Consider the following 21,458-nt stretch of genomic DNA (forward strand, 5'->3'; position numbering starts at 1 on the left):
CATACACTATAGAGATAGGGGGACATTTATCAAGACTGCTACTCCAGTTTTTCTGGCGTTAAAAAATTGGAAGTGATGTTGGTGCTACTTTTTTTTTCTTTCCCTTTTTTAGCAAAATCCTGCTACTTTTGGAGAGCTACGCCACCCCACCCCCCTCCACTTTGAAAAGTCGGTCTATTCCAGCCACATTTGTAAATGATTCAACTGATAAATGTCCCAATAATTTATCCAATGCTAGCTATGCAGGAGTGTGTAGGGAGCAGCCGGTGGGAACATCTCAGGTCTTCTTCCTAGCTTAAAGGGTTTTCCAAGATTTTTTTTTTTACTAATGACCAGTATCTGATCGGTGGGGTCCAACACCCGGGACCACCGCCAGTCAGCTGTTTTGAGAAGGCAGTGGCGCTGCCTTCATACACAGTTCACCATGCACAGCGCCGTACACTGTATAGCGGCTGTTCTTGGTATCGTGCCCAGCTCTATTCACTTGAATGGGGCTGAGCTGTTCCTAGGCCACTTGACACATGAACGTGTTGTCACTCGGCCTAGGAAAAGCAGATAGAAAGCCGCAACACTACTGTGAGCGCCTCTGATTTGTCAAACACCTCATCAGCAGGGGTCTCTGGTGTCAGACCCCCACGATCAGATACTGATGACCTATCCAGAGGAAGCTTGGAAAACTCCTTTAATGACAGGCAGAGTATAATGTGAGGGTGATGTTTTTTATTTTTTTTTTTGTCAAAGCTTAAAGGGCATTTCCAGAACATAATGTGAAAATTACTGACATACAGATCCATAGGCGTCACTGGGAGTAATTGGTCCGTAACATGGACCAAAGCAGTGCATGTCACAGTCGGTGAGTATAATTGTCCATTCACACGTCAGTAGTAATACACCCGGCCGGTACCCCCATAGAACTGCCTATTCTTGTCCGCAATTGCGGACAAGAATAGAACATGTTCTATTTTTTTCGGGAGCCGGAGACCGGAAGATCGGGGCCGCGCTCCGGAAATGCGGATGCGGACAGCACACTGTGTGCCGTCCGCATCTTTTCCGGCCCTATAGAGAATGAATGGGTCCGGATAGGTCCGCAACGTTGCGGAACAGATCCAGACCCATTCTACGGACGTGTTAATGGTCCCTAAACAGTAAAATCAGTGGATACGTGTACCGTCCATGGAGAACATGGACAGCACGTGTCTTCAATTTACTGAGAGAGGCCTAAAACTGTTTCATGTAAGCGCCACTATCTGGTTGAACCTACAGTGTCTGTAGAAAGTATTCCACCCCTTACACCCCAACACTGACTCCTAATGCAAAGTTGCCAACAGATCTGAGTTTTCAGGGACTGTCTGTAATTTTTGGAGCTTTTTGTGAAGCTTTTTTCAGGATTAGCGAGACTATGAACTTTTATTCTGCCAGATTCCACTCCCTAATTGCACTGCAGGCGATGCTTCCCTGTGAAGTGCACGCTGCTCCGTGCATTGAGCTGCTTCACAGCACCTCCCCTCTATTCTAGTAGTAGTGGTCTCCTGGTTGGATGCTACAGCTGTCACTCAGAGTAAAGGGGCTTCAGTAAACCTAAGGAGCAGAATCTGTCAGAATAAAAGTCCATATTCACAAAAGAGCTCCACAAAAGATATGTATGTACTGCTCTACCTGGCCCCTACCTAAAGCTGGATTTTTGTGGAATATAGTGGCTCACCCCACTTGTCACTCTGGTAATGGTGCCCTGCTGTAAGTGATTCACCTGATCTCTTGATTTGGACAAAAGAGTAGAATATTCAATATTCAATAATTTTTAGGTCATACATTTTATATTATCATCTATTAGCTTTTATCAAATTAATAACTTTAATAAATGTGTTGCCTGCTGATTCATATATAATTGTCCCTACCTAAAGCTGTCAGCAGTTAAGCATGGTCAAAACTGCTGATGGACCCCCTTTAAAGGGATTCTGTCACCTCTTTTTACCCTATAGAGATGTGGACATGCATGGCTAGATCGCTGCTAGCATGTCCGGAATATACTGGTCCCATATCTGAGTGGTTTTAGTGAGTATAAAAAATGATTTTCTATATATGTAAATCAGCCTGGTAAGGAGCCCAAGGGGCTGTACTAACCGTTCTGGACCCAGCCACGCCCCCTGTGAAGGAGCCCAGCACCGCCTGTAACCACGAATCTCCTCCTTGCTCACAAAGTCAGATCGCCATAATCAGGGCCGTCTTTAATATTGATTGGACCCTGGGCAAAAATTTACTTAGGCCCCCTGGATCCCGCCTTCCCACACCTTAGCATGCAATCACACCCTCCACCACAACACACACATAAAAAATCCACACATCTGGTAGAGTACAGTGAATGACTGTAAATACTTCCAGTTCTGAAGACTCCAGCGGCTCAGGATCAGTGCTCTGGGCATCTGGGCTCAGGCTGGAAGTGGGCACCGCTCTGCAGGATGGAGACCAGGGCTTGGCTTACCCTAGTGTTACAGTGCACCCCAGCACCCCACAGTATGCAGTATAGCACCCTATAGTATACAGCATCCCACAGTATGCAGTATAGCACCCTATAGTATACAGCAACCCACAGTATGCAGTATAGCACCCTATAGTATACAGCACGACACAGTATGCAGTATAGCACCCCACACTATACAGTACCCCACAGTATATAGTAGAGCAGTATAGCACCCCACAGTATACAGTAGAGCAGTATAGCACCTCACCGTATACAGCACCCCAAACTATACACGATACAGCCCCCCACACTCTATAGTACAGCAGTATATCACTCCACAGTATACAGGCCCCCTCACAGTATACAGCACCCCACTATACAATAGTTTACAGTATATTAGCATAACAGCCCCTGTCACAGCTCCACAGTTAAGGCAAACTTCTCCTGCAACACTCCTGGTAGGACCTGTGATGACCTCCTAGACATGTGACCAGTAATATTGCTAGGTTACTGGTCACATGGTGATGATGTCATCTAAGGTCCTAGATCATAGCTCTCACAGTACGCTGCCTGGACTCAGTGCCGGCAGGCATGGCATGGCAGCACCCCCTGTGTAGCTGACAGCCTGACACCCGGGGCAGTGGCTAGCAAGGCTCAAGAAGCAGCTGCCTTGGGCCCCCCAGGAGCAACTGGGCTCAGGGCAGCTGCCCCTTTTGCCCCTTGGTAAAGACGGCCCTGGCCATAATCTTGCGATGCGCAGTTCCTTCCCTCAGGCTGATGCCAGCACAGGGAAGGAACACTATGCCGACACTGCGCATGCGTGAGCTCACGCATCGCGAGATTACGGCGATCTGACTTTCTGAGCAAGGAGGAGATTCGTGGATACAGGTGGTGCTGGGTTCCTTCACAGGGGGCGTGGATGGGGTCCAGAACGGTTAGTACAGCCCCTTGGGCTCTTTACCAGGCTGATTTACATACAGACGTGGACAAAATTGTTGGTACCCTTTGGTCAATGAAAGAAAAAGTCACAATGGTCACAGAAATAACTTTAATCTGACAAAAGTAATAATAAATTAAAATTCTATAAATGTTAACCAATGAAAGTCAGACATTGTTTTTCAACCATGCTTCAACAGAATTATGTAAAAAAATAAACTCATGAAACAGGCATGGACAAAAATGATGGTACCCCTAACTTAATATTTTGTTGCGCAACCTTTTGAGGCAATCACTGCAATCAAACGCTTCCTGTAACTGTCAATGAGACATCTGCACCTCTCAGCAGGTATTTTGGCCCACTCCTCATGAGCAAACTGCTCCAGTTGTGTCCGGTTTGAAGGGTGCCTTTTCCAGACTGCATGTTTCAGCTCCTTCCAAAGATGCTCAATAGGATTGAGGTCAGGGCTCATAGAAGGCCACTTTAGAATAGTCCAATTTTTTCCTCTTAGCCATTCTTGGGTGTTTTTAGCGGTGTGTTTTGGGTCATTGTCCTGTTGCAAGACCCATGACCTGCGACTGAGACCAAGCTTTCTGACACTGGCTAGTACATTTCTCTCTAGAATTCCTTGATAGTCTTGAGATTTCATTGTACCCTGCACAGATTCAAGACACCCTGTGCCAGACGCAGCAAAGCAGCCCCAGAACATAACAGAGCCTCCTCCATGTTTCACAGTAGGGACAGTGTTCTTTTCTTGATATGCTTCATTTTTTCGTCTGTGAACATACAGCTGATGTGCCTTGGCAAAAACTTCGATTTTTGTCTCATCTGTCCACAGGACATTCTCCCAGAAGCTTTGTGGCTTGTCAACATGTAGTTTGGCATATTCCAGTCTTGCTTTTTTATGATTCGTTTTCAACAATGGTGTCCTCCTTGGTCGTCTCCCATGTAGTCCACTTTGGCTCAAACAACGACGGATGGTGCGATCTGACACTGATGTTCCTTGAGCATGAAGTTCACCTTGAATCTCTTTAGAAGTCTTTCTAGGCTCTTTTGTTACCATTCGGATTATCCGTCTCTTAGATTTGTCATCAATTTTCCTCCTGCGGCCACGTCCAGGGAGGTTGGCTACAGTCCCATGGATCTTAAACTTATGAATAATATGTGCAACTGTACTCACAGGAACATCTAGTTGCTTGGAGATGGTCTTATAGCCTTTACCTTTAACATGCTTGTCTATAATTTTCTTTCTGATCTCTTGAGACAGCTCTTTCCTTTGCTTCCTCTGGTCCATGTCGAGTGTGGTACACACCATATCACCAAACAACACAGTGATTACCTGGAGCCATATATATAGGCCCAATGGCTGATTACAAGGTTGTAGACACCTGTGATGCTAATTAGTGGACACACCTTGAATTAACATGTCCCTTTGGTCACATTATGTTCTGTGTTTTCTAGGGGTACCATCATTTTTGTCCATGCCTGTTTCATGAGTTTATTTTTTTACATAATTCTGTTGAAGCATGGTTGAAAAACAATGTCTGACTTTCATTGGTTAACATTTATAGAATTTTAATTTATTATTACTTTTGTCAGATTAAAGTTATTTCTGTGACCATTGTGACTTTTTCTTTCATTGACCAAAGGGTACCAACAATTTTGTCCACGTCTGTATATGTAAAATCATTTTTTACACTCGATAAAACCACTCAGAGCTATGGGACAGGTATATTGTGGACATGCTAGCGCCGATCTAGCCGTGCATGTCCGCATCTCTATAGGGTAAAAAGAGGTGACAGAATCCCTTTAAAGTTTGCAGGATTACACTTTGCAAGCATCAGTAAAAGTCCTGTATACCTTTTTTCAAAAGTGTGAAAACATGTTATATGTACTTTTGAAATTTTAATCCCATATAGACCTTTGATAACATAAAAATACACGTTTCTATTTTTTTATTTGTATTTTTTTGGATTGGCCATATTATCCAAAATAAGTATAGCAAAATTGTGATGTGAGGCAGATATAGGTTACTAGAAATGTGAGATCCATACACCTGAATGGAATGATTTGATACGTTGCATACCTACTCTTCATATTCAGAGCCACTGTAATTGAATTTAAAATCACTTATGTAATCTATTGTAATTATTCCAATTTTTCCCTCCATGGTTTGTAGGATATATTCATATTCCTTAACTCAGCAGATTGAAGCCTTCCACTTGGGCTACAGGGCATTTGCCAAATATGTGAATTTAGCTGCAGTTCTGTTGGTTATTATTGGCACACTTTGGTTAGAGGGAGTCATTCTGATCATATTAGGGAATTGTTATCTATGCAGTTTCCTAATACATTCTTTATATTTGCTCCAATATGTAGCTGTGACAACCTATGCTACGTGTACAAAGAGATGTTTTCTAGGGGAAAATGGGATTATTTGGAAAATATGTAAAATCCGATTATGTGGGAGTAAAATACGTAGTAGGCTACTGATGTTACAGAACGTGAGACATCAGACCAGCGCTTGGTATTTTCCCATGTCTTATTGTATAGATCTATATGTATAGAGCATATAACTGACATGGATATTGCCACTGTAACTTTCATCTCATTTTACTTGGCCCTCAGACATTTCTTGGGGGGATCAGCCATTGTTGTGCATTCAGCCTTTACATTAGGACCGGAAATGTATAAAACCAGTGAAAGTTGTTATCTGTGTTATGCGGTCCTTTCACAGGCTGCAGACTGGTACGAGCTGAAGCATGGTGCATTCTCAGCCCCCTCTGGCAGTAAAGGGATTCAATGAGAGCCCATTTCTTATAAGCAACAACAAAAGTTAATGGACTCCATAAAATACATGAATGAAGCTAGATTTGTTCCGTCTTCTCTGAGCATCGTCTTAAAAACCAAAACAGTTTGATGTTATCCTGGAATAAATTGTATGAGTTTTCTGTGTATTATAAAATCTATTGCAAGCCGAAGGCAATACACCAGTGGAAGACATGTTACTTTTAGGATACGACCTCACGGCATGGTCGTGATGCGGTCGGGAACCGCAGCATCTCATTTTCCAATAGAAGTCTGAGACAGCCCTGACTACACCTGCTGTAAAACGCAAAACTTGTCCGACCGCTTGTGGCTGCCGACCACATAGGGCAGGCATGCTCAACCTGCAGCCCTCCAGCTGTTGCAAAACTACAACTCCCAGCATGCCCGAACAGCCTACAGATATCAGCCTATAGCATGGCATTGTGGGAGTTGTAGTTTTACAACAGCTGGAGGGCCGCAGGTTGCGCATCCCTGACATAGGGTATATAATTGATCAGTAGTGATGAGTGAACTCGTGTTTTCAAGTTCGGTGTACAGGTTTGGGTTATCAAAGAATCCTGTTATGGATTCCGCTACCACGGGCCATAATGGAGTTCTATGACGGCATGCACCACGGAAGAATATAAGAGGCATTCTGTATCGCATTCCGTCATAATAGAAGTCTATGCTGGCCATAGACTTCTATTATGACGGAATGCAATAAGCGTTCAAACAAAAAGCGGACAAAAAAAATGCACCCTAAAATAATTTATGTGGTAACCGCATGTGGTCTGCTTGAACGCAACATGACCGTGGCATGTGGTCGTACCCTTAGGGTATGTTCCCACATGGTCAGTTTATCTGGCTGAAATATCCAGTGGCAAAATCTGCACCAAATTGTGCAGATCCTGCTCTGAACTTCATGGCACAAATCTGCAGCAAGATTTCACCCTCTGCATCTGCAACATAAAATTGTCGACTTAGTGCAGATTCTGGTGAAGACACTCTCTGCAACATGTGGATGAGTTTTTTAAAAAATTGTCCGCTTTACTACTACTGTACAGCACTTTGCCATTTATGGAATATACCCTATAATATAAAGTGATTGTCCAGATCTTTTATATTGACCACCTATCCTCGAGGTAGGCCATCGGTATCTGAATGGTGAGGGCCTGACGCCCCACACCGCCACCAAGCAGCTCCAGTGCCAGAACTACAAGACTTCCTCCACTGTGTAGGGATGGAGCTGGTTACTGCAGCGCTGCTCCCGAACAGCTGATCGGCGGGGGTGCTGGATGTTGGACCTCCGCCGATCAGATAATCCTGAGGATAGGCCATCATTAAAATGGACAACTCCTTAGTTTCTTTCCACACATCTTTATAACTACATTACCTCCTATACCCGCAGTGGTGAGCATACGAACGCCAAACTCTCCATTGAAATAAGTTAATTTCTCAAAGTGAAACCCAGACCATAGTTGATATCTTACGTGTCGGTCTTCCTCTAACAGCCTAGGAATCTGCTCATAGTGTTAGAATGCTCTGCCCTGCTCTCTGTATAAGTGTATATTCCCTCTGCTTGTTTGTGTATTTTTTATTTTATTTTATTTTTACTCGCTTATATAGCGCTACTATTTTCCGCAGCGCTTTACAGACATTAGCATCCAACTGTCCCCAATGGGGCTCACAATCTAAGGTCCCTATCAGTATGTCTTTAGATTGTGGGAGGAAACCCACGCAAACACGGGGAGAACATACAGACTCCATGCAGTTGTTGTCCTTGGTCGGATTTAAACCTAGGACCCCAGCGCTGGAAGCAGGGCCACCGTGCTGCCCAATATCTGGCAATATTTATGTACTGTGTTATGAGGTGGACACAATGAGTGCATCATACAAGGGTTTAGGACAGCAGGAACCTGCAGGCCACTAAGGTTGATTTTGGAGACATTGACCTGGCCTAGATAAATGCTGATCTTACGTTATTAGTTGGTGCTGTTCTCAATATTATGTTGTCATACATGCAATGGTCTCCATCACTTACAAGCCAACTGTATTTTATTTCTCCTGACGTGTTCATTACTCTGGCTGTAGAGTTGTAGTACCGTAGTATGCTTTGCGTTATATAGTCATATTTGTAGCTAGGTATACTTTACTTCACTTAGTAAATGTCTTATGTGTAACAACCATATAAAGCCTACCTGCACATCAGTAATACTGAATACTGTGGGATTATAACTCTTTGGTTCCCGTCCCTATTGTCAGAACGCCACTAACTGCAGTTTGTGGTAGTCAGTAGTCTGTACAGGGATCAGGAATATTGGGTGCTGTATATTAATCTTACTTGGGGTGTCCAAAGTCTTCTTATCAGTTGTTCGCCTTTTTTATGGAACAATATTGGGGCTACGTTCTAGGATATTTTTGGAGAACTACTTAAATTACAATTCCAGTATTATTAATGGAATTGCTGTGCATCAGTATGAATGACTGGCAGGTCCATAGCAGAAGTCATATTGCTCCCTAACATTCGGCAGTCTGTAGTCTATCCCATTCACAGAAAGGTTTCCAGAGTAGGCCAGGCCTATGAGCTTCTCTGCAGCCTTGCAGTATGCTCGGTTCTTACTCTCAGGGTGCATTCACACGACTGTATTTATTTTGTGGTCCACAAAAAGCGGTTCCACTAAAATATGGATGATCCGTGTGACGTCCGCGTTGAATCCATGTATTTTGGTGGACCCATCGTAACAATATCTATTCTTGTCCGCAAAAGAAACAAGAATAGGACATGTTCTAATGTTTTTGCGGGACTGCGGAACGGGCATACAGACGCAGACAGCACACGGTGTGCTTTCTGCATTTTTTGTGGCACCATTGAAATGGATGCAAAACATGCATATTGGATGTGGAGCAAAAATACTGTTGTGTGAATTAGGCTTAACAGTAATTTCAATAACGCCATTTTAGGCTACTTTCACACCAGCGTTTCTATTTTCCGGTATTGAGATCCATCATAGGGGCTCAATACCAATAATAAAAGAAACGCTTCAGTTTTGTCCCCATTCATTGTCAAACATAACTGACCAGAACTGAATGCTCCAAACTGCATTCTGTTCCGTTCTCATACCTGAGAGCAAACCGCAGCATGCTAGGATGCGGAGCAAGACGGACCCACAATGCAAGTTAATGAGGACGGATCCATTTTCTCTGACACAATAGAAAACGGATCCGTCTCCCATTGACTTTCGGTGGAGTTCATGACGGATCCGTCTTGGCTATGTTACAGATAATACAACTGGATCCGTTCATAACGGATGCAGACGGTTGTATTATCAGTAACAGAAGCGTTTTTGCTGAACCCTGCCGGATCCAGAAAAAAATACTAGTCTGAAAGTAGCCTTAGAGGATAGCTTTTTGAAAAGGACCTGTCCCCTCTCCTGACATGTCTGTCTTAGTAACTACTTGTATTCCCCATGTAATAACAATTCTGGAGCATCTATTCTCATGACTCTATGTTGTGCCATCTCTTTCTTATTCCTGCTAGAAGTTATACATTAATTGATAGCAATTTGCAATAAAGGTCTGGCTGGGTGTTATCAGTTGGGATGTGTCCCTGCACAGTCTGACTCTGGCGGCACTGATTAGATAAGTATCAGATTATGCAGGGACCCCCCCCCCCCTCCCCCAACTGGTAACACCCAGCTGGACCCTACCTGCAAACTGCTAGCAATTGATTTATAACTTCTAACAGGAATAATGAAGGGATGGCACAGCACAGTCATAAGAATAGAGGCTCCTGTATTGTTACACGGGGCTGAAAGCAGTTACTACAGCAGACATGTCAGGAGACAGGGGCTCTATAAGCAGTTCCTTGATGGAAGAGGTTTAATACGGTGACTTTCTGATGTACTTTTATCAGTTTATTTTCAGTCATACTTTTCTACTACCACAATAGAATAATGAAAGATGTCTTCCAGGTTTCACTGTGAGAAATGAACTAGTCGCACCTTTCACAGGGATGCCTTGCAAGCAGTGGAATATTGAAATTGTAATTACAAAGCACATTACACTAATTCCTTATTCCCACGCCTAGTGCTTGTAATTGTTCTAATCCTCTCCTCCAAGAGCAGCCCACATAACATTTCCTTCCCCGCTTGTATATTGCTGCATCTTAAAGTGAATGGAAGTTTTCGGCAGGGAGCAGTGGATTTGTCACTTGTACGATGAAATATTAAGCAAACCATGGCGGTCGTGTCAGGTGGGTTACATGTGTACATTCTCATTATGGCACTGTATATGACATAGGTTTTTTGTTCCGTGCAGGTGATGTTTCGCCCATCAGTATGTCTCCAATCAGCCAGTCACAGTTTATCCCTCTTGGGGAAATCCTTTGCTTGGCCATCTCAGCTATGAACTCTGCAAGGAAACCTGTCACGCAAGAAGCACTAATGGAGCACCTGACCACCTGTTTCCCAGGTAAACATGGGCTTTCTGGGCACCCGTGCCATACTCGTTCTCTAAGGCCCCTTTCACACGGGCGAGTTTTCCGCGCGGGTGCAATGCGTGAGGTGAACGCATTGCACCCGCACTGAATCCGGACCCATTCATTTCTGTGGGGCTGTGCACATGAGCGGTGATTTTCACGCATCACTTGTGCGTTGCGTGAAAATCGCAGCAAGCTCTATTTTGGGCGTTTTTCACGCAACGCAGGCCCCATAGAAGTGAATGGGGCTGCGTGAAAATCACAAGCATCCGCAAGCAAGTGCGGATGCGGTGCGATTTTCATGCACGGTTGCTAGGAGACGATGAGGATGGAGATCCGATCATTATTATTTTCCCTTAGAACATGGTTATAAGGGAAAATATTAGCATTCTTAATACAGAATGCATAGTACAATAGGGCTGGAGGGGTTTAAAAAAAGAAAAAATAATTTAACTCGCCTTAATCCACTTGTTCGCGCAGCTGGCATCTCTTCTGTCTTTATCTGTGAGGAAAAGGACCTTTGATGACGTCACTGCGCTCATCACATGGTCCATCACATGATCTTTTACCATGGTGATGGATCATGTGACGGACCATGTGATGATCGCAGTGACGTCATCAAAGGTCCTTTTCCTCACAGATGAAGACAGAAGAGATGCCGGCTGCGTGACCAAGTGGATTAAGGCGAGTTAAATTATTTTTTATTTTTTTAAACCCCTCCAGCCCTATTGTACTATGCATTCTGTATTAAGAATGCTAATATTTTCCCTTATAACCATGTTATAAGGGGAAATAATACAAGCTACACACGTAGCGGGTATGTTGCTGAAAATCCACACCATATCTGGCCGCACTCCACACTGGTTAAATCCGTAGTGCGGAAACACTTCAGATTTGCCACACATTTCACCCTCTGTATTGCAAAAGGTGAAAACTGTGGCAGATATCTGCAACATAAGTTAACATACTGTCTATTTAAGGCATACCTGAGTTTTTAAAAATAACATTTGCATAATGGCTTTTTTGTACAGTCAGAAATGTGAAAGAACTGATGTTTTTGGTGCTTCCCTAAAATCTCTTTCAGCCATATTATTCCCTGTTTCAGCTGCACAACTAGATGCATCTCTCTTGGATACAGGGGCATCTCCCTTCTCTTTGTTTTCTTCTAGGGAGCTCAGCAAGCTGATAAGGGATAATTCACACTTACAGAAAGGCAGGAGGCTCCTGTGGTGTTCAGAAGCAGTTGTTATATGAGTTTTACATTCTCAGCTAGCTCTGACAGGACCCCACCTCCTCTCAGCTGTCTTTTGAGTCTCTGTTACCAGGGTTGATTCTTGCCTTACAATAGGCAGTGGGCTACAAGTTAGGTGGAAGTGAGACCCCTAGTGGCCATGACTTTACAGCTTTCTTTTTTTTCTGGCTGGATGCAGGCATATTTTTTAGTAGATGTGATTTAGAAATTTGCTAGTTTCATCATTCTCCATGAAATAAAATTGTGTGAAGGTACAGTGACTCTTTAAAATCTGCAACGCATGTCATGCGGATGATATTTTTAAAAATCCACCTCGTTTCAGGTTTTCCACATGTAGAAAGGCCATTTATTTTCACAGTAACACATAGCGGCTAGCAAACATTGAAAGTCTACGCTACACATGACAAGCATTTAAAAAGGGTTTTTTTCAAACTATACAGTGGGACATTTTTCGTCTTTTAGCGTTTGTGTGGTTGTTTAAAGGTCCTAATTTCTTTTTATTTGTTGGTATACCGAAATAATTAATGCAGAGTTTTTTTACGTTACACCGAGGGCTTTTAATTTATGTTTTCCTGCAAACTGACACCAAAATATATTATTAAAATGGGTTCCCTACTTTGTGTTTGTATAAACGGTAAAAAAATTATATTTTCACATGAAAACAGTGACTGTTTTGGTCATGGTAGGCTTTTTTTTTTATTTATAAATTCTCCTTTATTTGTGATTTATTAATTTATTTTTCTGCCTATCTTTTTAAAATATATTTTTCGCACATAATGTGTCACCCTAGAGGTAATTAAAAGACCACTTTTATTACTTTGCTCATTTTACACTGGACCTGGGGGATCCAAAGGAGTCACAGTTACAGGGAAAACAAACCCCCGTGGGGGCATTTGACACAGGCAGAACTGATGTGGGTCTGCTAAGACCATGCAGCTCTGCGGAAGTGGCATAACCGCTTCCTCTATTCACTGCATGGTGAGCAATGGAAAAGACCGAAGCGGTAGTGAGCCACTTCTGTCTTCTCCTCAGGGTCCTGAGCTATCACTGACAGCCGGGGACCCAACCTGCATCTGCTAGATTGCAGGAGCTTTAATCCCACCCCATTCATGTACGGTGCCCTGTTTTAAAGCCGAGTACCAAGCACTTTATTATTAGCACTGTCGGCCAATGTAAAATTTGCAGGATTATATACATATATATATACAAAATAAAAATAAAAACTCACCATTTTCTGATGACACAGTTCCGTTAAGTGGCTGTAATATGATGAACTCTTTTCAGGAGACCAATGAAAGTTAAATTAGACACTATTTTCATTTTGCCATGGGCTTTAACCACTGCTCAGACCTCACAATGTCCTGTCTGACTCCCTACTAAACCACATCATTTTGTGCACTGGTCTTGGGAATGGAAGGGAGGTGATAATCGCTTGGCCCATTGTGGTGGATTTTAGTTTTTTAGTTAGTCTTTATCCACAGCTCTGTATGATGTGAACTCATTCTTGGTGTATTATGTTATTCAGGGCCGGTGCAAGGATTTTTGCCAACACAAGCGAAGCTACATTTTGGCGCCCCCCCCTTCGCAGCTCAGCTGGGCCTGGTCCCGTCTGCAGCAGCTGGCTTCTCCTCTGTGTGGTCCTGGTATCTTCTCTCTGCTTCAGACAATCGCTGGTTTGAGGACCGTATTTTTCGCCCTCTGAGACACATCTAGGTTTTAGAGGAGGATAATAAAAAAAATATATATTTTCCATTACACCTCAGGTCAGACCAGCAATCAGACCCCTAATGTTCATCAGATCTCAGCTCACAGCCCCAATCAGACCCCTAATGTTAATCAGACCTCAGATCAGACCCCCATGTCAGACATCAGCCCCCATCCATCAGCCATCATGCCGCCATGTCAGCCATTAGCCCCCCGTGTCAGCCATTAGCCCCCATGTCACATTTCTCCCAATCCATGTCAAATCACCCCTATGTCACATCAGCCCTCCATGTCACATTTCTCCCCCTCCATGTCATATTTTTCCGCCCTCCCCCAGTGTGCGCCCTAAGGCAGCCGCTTGGTCTGCCTTATGGTAGCACCGGTCCTGATGTTATTTTTCTTCTAGGCAAGGGGCATGGCTAGCTTGTAAGTTATAATAGGGCAAATGAAAGGGAGGTGCTAGGTCTGTTTAGTTGGTTACTCTGCCTACACCATGGCATGCACCCCTTCTCCCCTGAAAGGAGCAGGCAATCATCCAGCACCTAAGTGTCATTCTAGCGGTAACATCTACTGCTCCCAGCATGCTTGACCCACTTCTATGGAAGTCCTGAGAAGATCCAAGTAATTGTGCATGCTGGGAGTCGTACTTTCACCACTGGGTTGCAGATCTCTTCTCTACTTTGACATAAATTGTCAAAATAAGATTTATGCAACGAATTATATACCTTTTAGGGACCATTCACACGTCCGTAGAATGTGTCCGCACCTGTTCCGCAATTATCTGGAATGTGCTGTCCGCATCCGCATTTCTGGAGCGCGGCCCCGAACTTCTGGTCCGCGGCTCCGTAAAAAAATAGAACATGTTCAAGAATAGGCAGTTCTGCGAGGTGACTGTCGGATGTATTGCGGATCCGCAATACACTACGGATGTGTGAATGGACCCTTATACTCTGAGCATTGTTCTCACAACCATTAGTATACGTTCTGAGGGGGGCACCCCCATTTTTTTTTTTGTGGGGGGGGGAGAGGAAAAGTATTTTCCTTGCTGGTACACAGGATATAGGGAGCTGATTTTGCTATGATCTGCACAAAATAGCCCTACAAACTAAAAAAATATATAAATGTGCAGCGGTGAAAGCCCAAATCGCTCTGCTGCCCTGGAAGTGACATTTCTTTTTTTCTTAAATACTACAGGCTTGTATTACATTTAATTAGCATGGATTGAATCGCAGCCTGCATTCCAGCTGAGGTTGTAGCATAGTTAAGACAGTGAAAGAAATTGTTTCCTAGAGAGGGACATTTTCACAATTCTCGCCCTTATTTCAGAGCAGAACACGAATCAAATTACTTTTGTACCTGAACAGATATCACAGTCTCCTTCCTAATGCAGACCAAGGAACAGCTGGGGACGGAAAACAAGAAACCTTGCTCAGGAATCCATCTTAATCTTCAATTCTCTTTTATCGCGTTCACGTGTTACTTCAAACAAGCTCGCTCACCTTTTCAACTCTCTCCTTCACTCCTCTCTCTCGGCTTCCTTTCCTCTCCCGGGTGACTGCGTTTTACTACCAATAGACCTGGAAACCTACAGCCTGAATATGTGTGTAATAAAAAGGGAAGATTCGAAAAGGATGGGCGCTTCAGCCAATGTATTCTATTTTCCTTACAAATACAGGTAGAATCAAACTCAAAGGGTTCTGCATAGCGTGCTGTATAACCATCAGGGTACATCCACACCGGATTCTGCCGCTGCAGATTTGTGTGGGGCAGATCCACAGGGTCTTACAGCACCGGAGATGTAGTGAAGATTGTAAAGGGGTTCTCGGGGCCTGTACCTAAAGTCTCTTTCAGCTAACCGGTGGACAGAGGACACTTTAAGCAGTACTTACCTCTTTGTCTCTGTGCCAATGCCACGATCCCCTGGCTGGGATCATGTGAATGGCTGCAGCCTCTTCCTTTGACGTCTCTACTGGATGTGCTCCTCTGCATAATTGGTGGAGCAATGGAAGGGTAGGTACTACTTAAAGTGCAGGCCCCGAGAATCCCTTTAAAAGGGAACCTGTTATCACCTTTATGCTGCCCATACTAACGGCAGAATAAAGTAGAGACAGGCGAGTTGATTTTAGGGGTCTGTAATTTATAAGTTAAAAGTAAGTGGTTGCAGAGAAGCAACATCACAATCATTGCAGACTGGGCCACCTGAGAAGAGTCTTGGTTATTCATGAATTCCTGCTCTCCTGCCCACCTGCTGATGACTGACAGTCTTCTACCGAGTTTTCTCGCTTTCTCTCTAGGAGAGAACTGCCAATCATCAGCAGATGGGTGAGAGAGCAGGAGATTAGGAATAACCAGGACTCTTCTCAGGTAGATCTGACTCTTTTCCAGGCCTGGGCTGCAATGATTATGATGCTGGTTCTCAGTAACCACTTACTTTTAGCTCATGAGTGACACACCGCTGACATCAGAATAAAGTTGATGACCAGTTCCCTTTAAGAAATTTCATCCACATGCTGTAGCATAAATTGATCTGCAGTATCCCCATATCTAATTTGGAGTATGTCCAAAGCATGCAATATGGTAATACAGTACTCTAGTTACTATTTAGAGTTTTTACTTGTCATTAAAATGAAATAGACTACATCAATGAAAGCATCTGTCATTTTATTACATACATATTCAGGCTGTGTACTGGTCTGCTGGTAGTAAAACAGAGCCATGGAGAAAGGGAGCGCAGAGAGGAGTGAAGGAGGTATATTAGTAAGGGTGTGCGTCATCAGAAAATGACCTACTTCAGGGGGTCATGTACTAATCTGAAAATACACCCAAATTAGGCGTATTTCAGGCGCAGATGGCGGTGCAGCGTTTATTTGCGCTGCTATCTGCGACTTCTCCCGCTCACGGCAGGTCTAAAATTGTGGGCGTGGCAGGGACTCCCAGCATGCTCCATTCATTTCTATAGAGTTCTGAGAACAGCCAAGCAAGTCTGCATCTTGGGAGTTGTAGTTTTATCACAGCTGGAGTGCTGGAGGTTAGCCATCACAGTCCTGGGCTGTCCTAAACAATGGTCTGCTGCCCTCTGGTGGAGTGAGATGTTACAGCAGTGTTTCTGTGCGTCACACCATTACGGGTATACCAGCATTGGAAATAGTGAAAATATATTTAGAATGATATGTTCCTGTTCAAGGGTGTTACTCGAAAAGCCTGGGCCCCATAGCAAATTTTTGAACAATTGTCCACAGTTGCCATAGAACCCACCCACCCACTCAGTAGTTATTCCCCCTTAGTATTCCTTTCACAGTAGTTATGCCCCCTTAGGGGGCATTCTACTGTATGGAGGTGCTAAAGAGGCATAACTACGGTGCAGGGGCACTAAGGAGGCATAACTGCTGTGTGGCGGCACTTAAGGGGCATTCTACTGTGTGGTGGCACTAAGTGCCGCCACACAGCAGTTATGCCTCCTTAGTGCCCCTGCACCGTAGTTATGCCTCTTTAGCACCTCCATACAGTAGAATGCCCCCTTAGTGCCTCCACACAGTGGTTATGGCCCGTTAGCCACCCTAACAGTAGTGCTCACCCTTAGTGCCCCCCTTATATTAGTGGTATAAATAAATTAATAATAGTAAAAAAAAAAACTGTAATACTCAGCCCCATTTTCCTGATGAACAGAGCACATCCCACTCCCCCCAGCAGGTGCCATCCAGTGACATCACTCATCCCGCCTGCTGAGTAGGAGAGTGCACAGGCCGAGGAATTAACCTCGACCCATGCTCTGTTCCACTTATCCCTGCAGGCGCAATGCCATGACTGTATCACACCTGCTGGGGAGAGCACGGCTGGGGAATGAGACCCAGACAATAATGAATGACAGAGATCCATTACATCGCATGCCTTGCCTGGGCGCACACACAGTAATCCTTATTACTTTGTGTGTAGTGGCAGGGGAGGCTCGGGCACCTCTGCCACCGCAGACCCTGTAGCTGCACCTATGGTTGTTACAATGGTAGTCCTACCCCTGTTCCTGTTGATGAATCTGCAGTTGGCTCAAAAATTGTCATGAAAAGTGTTGTGGGTTGTAGCATTGATATGTGACTTAGGCTAGTTTCGCACTAGCGTTCAGAGTAGGCTGTTCCGTCAGGGGGCATCTCGGTTCTCTGGATCCGGCATTTCCAGTTGCCTGAATGCCCGTCAGCCCCATTAACTATAATGAGGACCGGCAGAGATCTGGCTGCAACCCAGCGCATATGCCGAGAATTGCCTGGCAAATACCGCTGTGCCGACGATTGTTCTTTTCATATGCATCGAAAACCTATATTTTTACCATATCCAGTTGTAACATCATGCTGGGCATAGGTGCAGTCATTTTTATATAATGGGTTTAAAACGCCTGTCGTGTTCAATATGTTTGTGTCCTATAGAGCTTTTATATAGTGGCGTAGGGATAAGGTGTGCACTTTTTTCTTTTTACACACCAGGGCAATGGCAAATAAGAGGAGCCGGGGGTCCCTTTGCCCATTTACAGTTCTGATGGATGCTTTTGGCAGTGTAGCTAATGGTAATAGCTATGTTATATAAATGAGAACTTAGCTTTTGATGTATGGATCCAATATGGCAGTATTATACACAGTAGATAAGTGACACCAATGCAAACCTCAAACTGGGCTTCCCATTGTGCTGCCAGTTTTTCCACCTAGGACAGAACGACTTGATATACATTCCTCCCCTTCACACCCTTGCAGATATGTGGCCTGTGTCTCTGATTTGTTCGCCCTTCCTGTACCGAGTCTCATCATTGCACAGATCAGCTGTTCGGATCAGGGCCAAAGAGCTTTAAGAGCTGAGTCCATACTCTTAGCCAGTGCTTAGGTTGTGTTCTTGAGTATCCGATGTGTCATCATGTATCTCCTGATGTCTTAGCAGTTTGATAAATGCGAGGTGGTTCCTGTAACCGTATGAGCGTCTAATATGCATGACGCATGTGCACATAAGAGCAATTCCACACTTGTCTTATTTTTTTTGTTGCATTTTGGCAACTGCAATATTTTACCACAATCACCAAATGTTTCTTGTTTAAAAATTATTTTCATGCAGTCCGGGGCCAGAGCAGTTATACATAGAGCAGAGAGGGCCCCATAGCAAAGCTCAGCATGAGGCCTTCTGCTGGTCCTTCTATCCTTGGATGGGAGAGCCAGAACCTGTCACCCTCTCACCGCCATGTGTTCAGGGTGTCATGACTAGACCGGTTTCTCCCACTTGTTTGCTCATGTTATTGTGGAGATGCGGTGTCCTGTGCAGGTGTATATAGTCTATACTATAGTAAAATGGCCAGGCTGAGGTGGTCTACAAGGACATATTTCCCCTTCAAATGTGTCCTTCCTTAAGCGTTTCTTTTGGCTCGATATATCCTGCAATAACTCCATGAGATGACAGCTTTGAAAAAAAAATAGTGTTAGCCCTCTTTCACACGTTGGTGTCCGTGATGATGTTCACAACAAGACAGTCAGTGTTCAGTCATCTTCTACGCCAGAAAACTTGCGTAAAAGAAGATAAACGTGGCAATGCCACTGACGCCACCCTCGCCACAACCCTTTTCGGGAAAGTTGCAAGGAGGCGGAAAACCTTTTTGTGTGAGTGGTTTTGAAGGTCAGGTTGCAACGTTTTCACACCAGAAAACTGAAGAAAATTTATGATAAGGCTACATTCACACGACCGTATTATTTTTTCTGCGTCCGATCCGCATCCGTTCCGCATTTTGCAGAATAGAAGCGGACCCATTTACTTCTATGGGTGAATAAAATGTGCGGACAACATTCAGTATGTTGTCCGCATCCTTGTGTCCGCATTTCTATTCCGCAAAAAAAAATGAAGCATGTCCTACTATTGTCCGTACAGATCGGTCCGCAGCACCATTCATGTCAATGGGCCCGCAAATTGCGGATGACATACGGATTGGTTTCCGTATGTCATCCGTTTTTTGCGGATCCGTTTCCGTATTTTTGAAGGCCTTAATCATTTATTTTTTTTCCCTCTCTTTTTTTTTTTTTTCTTCCATTTTTTGCGCACCGTAAAAAACAGAAGACGTACGGAGTCTTTTGTCCGCAAAATGCAGACACGCGGTTCTGTTATTTGCATACTACAAATCGGAAAGGATTACACACGGTCGCGTGAATGTACCCTAAATCAGGCCCATAGAGTTCAATGAGCGTGTTTGGTCTGCATCATGGACCAAAGTAGTCCATAAGGATGTGTGAATAAATGAATGGACTAAAGTAATATATACGTGTGCTGCCTATGGAGAACACGGACGGCACATGTTAGCGACTTACTGACCGGTGTATGAGGCCTTACTTACAATGCTCAACAACTTTTGTACAGGGTTTTTGTTTTTTTGTTTTTCTAAGCTGGTCATCGTTCAGCTCTCATCTCAGGATATCTAGAGCCAAGAGGAGTGTAAGGAACCTGAGCTTTATTAAAGGGGTTTTCCAAGAGGTTTAAAAATGGGTACAGGGCAGGGGCAGTATAAAATCATCAAGAAACCCTACTTTGTAAATGTGCTCCAGGCCCCAGTGGTCAAGCATCCATCGTTCACATGACCACGGCTGCCAATCAATGACCTTAGAGGTCATGTGCTGTTTGTGATGCAATCCCATCATGCAGACAATGTACACAATATCAACACTACAGGAACAGCGGGAAGGAACGGAGGTAAGGAGGAGGAAGGATTTTTATTTATTTTATTCTGCGGTGTCCATTTGTTAAAAAAAAATCCTCTTTAATGAAAAGTGGTCCAGACAAGATAGATGGTTTATATAGAATTATTCAGTAAAAACATACCAATTTTACGGAACAGTGATGCGGAAGAGGAGAGGTTGTTGCATGTATCAAATTTTTAGGTTGCAACCATTCCCCTTTACAGATGCCATGTCTCTTTACAGGAGAACATCACTTATGTGACATTAGACATGCCCTTTACCATACACTCTGTCCTGTGTTTTGACACCAAGGCCGCATCTGATGCAAACCTGGCGTGACCCCCGACACAATTAGGCTAGTTTCAGACCAGCATGTCCTGTGTGGAAATTACGTTCCGTGAGTGAGCATGATTGCCAGTTATGGACGCTGCTCGTTTCTCAGGAGTACATGGCATTATACTGATTTGCAATGCTGATTCCAGTAAAAGCAAGGTCTAACGTCTATAGCGTTACAGAGATTGCCCAGTAGATGGAGACAAAATACCCTTATATTAAAGCTTGGTACTTGCTGTTGGTAAATTTATGCGGCCTACAAGATAGATTTTAGATCACAATTTTGTTTCCAGTCCAAAATCTGCCACTGTGAATCAATGTTATGCAGAGTTTGGGTAGACAAAATTTTGTTTTTTACTGTGACATGTTAAAAAAAGAATGTTTAGTCCGAGGAAAAATTCCTGCAGTTATATTACAAAATCTGGATAATCCATACAGTTATATCCAATTAATAGGGTAATAAACACAGTTAAGTCACAATATGGAGATAATAAACATGGTGATGTCACAGTACATTGATAGAGGGCAGGCAGAGACACACAGTGATGTCAAAGTACAGGGATGTCTCTCAACAGTGATGTCACAGTACATGAATAATACAGTGATGTCACAGTGCAAGGATAATACAGTGATGTCACAGTACAGGGATAGTAAACAGTGATGTCACAGTACATGAATAATACAGTGATGTCACAGTACAGGGATAGTAAACAGTGATGTCACAGTACATTGATAGAGGGCAGGCAGAGACACACAGTGATGTCAAAGTACAGGGATGTCTCTCAACAGTGATGTCACAG

The 21,458-nt window shown here is 43.8% G+C and overlaps 1 protein-coding gene across 2 annotated transcripts in view; it reads left to right on the forward strand.

The window, feature by feature from the left end:
- Window positions 1-21,458, forward strand: part of STOX2 (storkhead box 2) — a 218,036-nt gene that overhangs the window by 138,586 nt on the left and 57,992 nt on the right. For both annotated transcript variants that reach the window (XM_044297421.1, XM_044297429.1), the window contains exon 2: window positions 10,521-10,673. In XM_044297421.1, coding sequence (XP_044153356.1) covers window positions 10,521-10,673 — 153 coding nt within the window. The remainder of the gene's footprint in view (window positions 1-10,520; window positions 10,674-21,458) is intronic.

The sequence above is a fragment of the Bufo gargarizans genome, chromosome 1 (genome assembly GCF_014858855.1).
Source record: "Bufo gargarizans isolate SCDJY-AF-19 chromosome 1, ASM1485885v1, whole genome shotgun sequence".
Classification (NCBI taxonomy): Eukaryota; Metazoa; Chordata; class Amphibia; order Anura; family Bufonidae; genus Bufo; species Bufo gargarizans.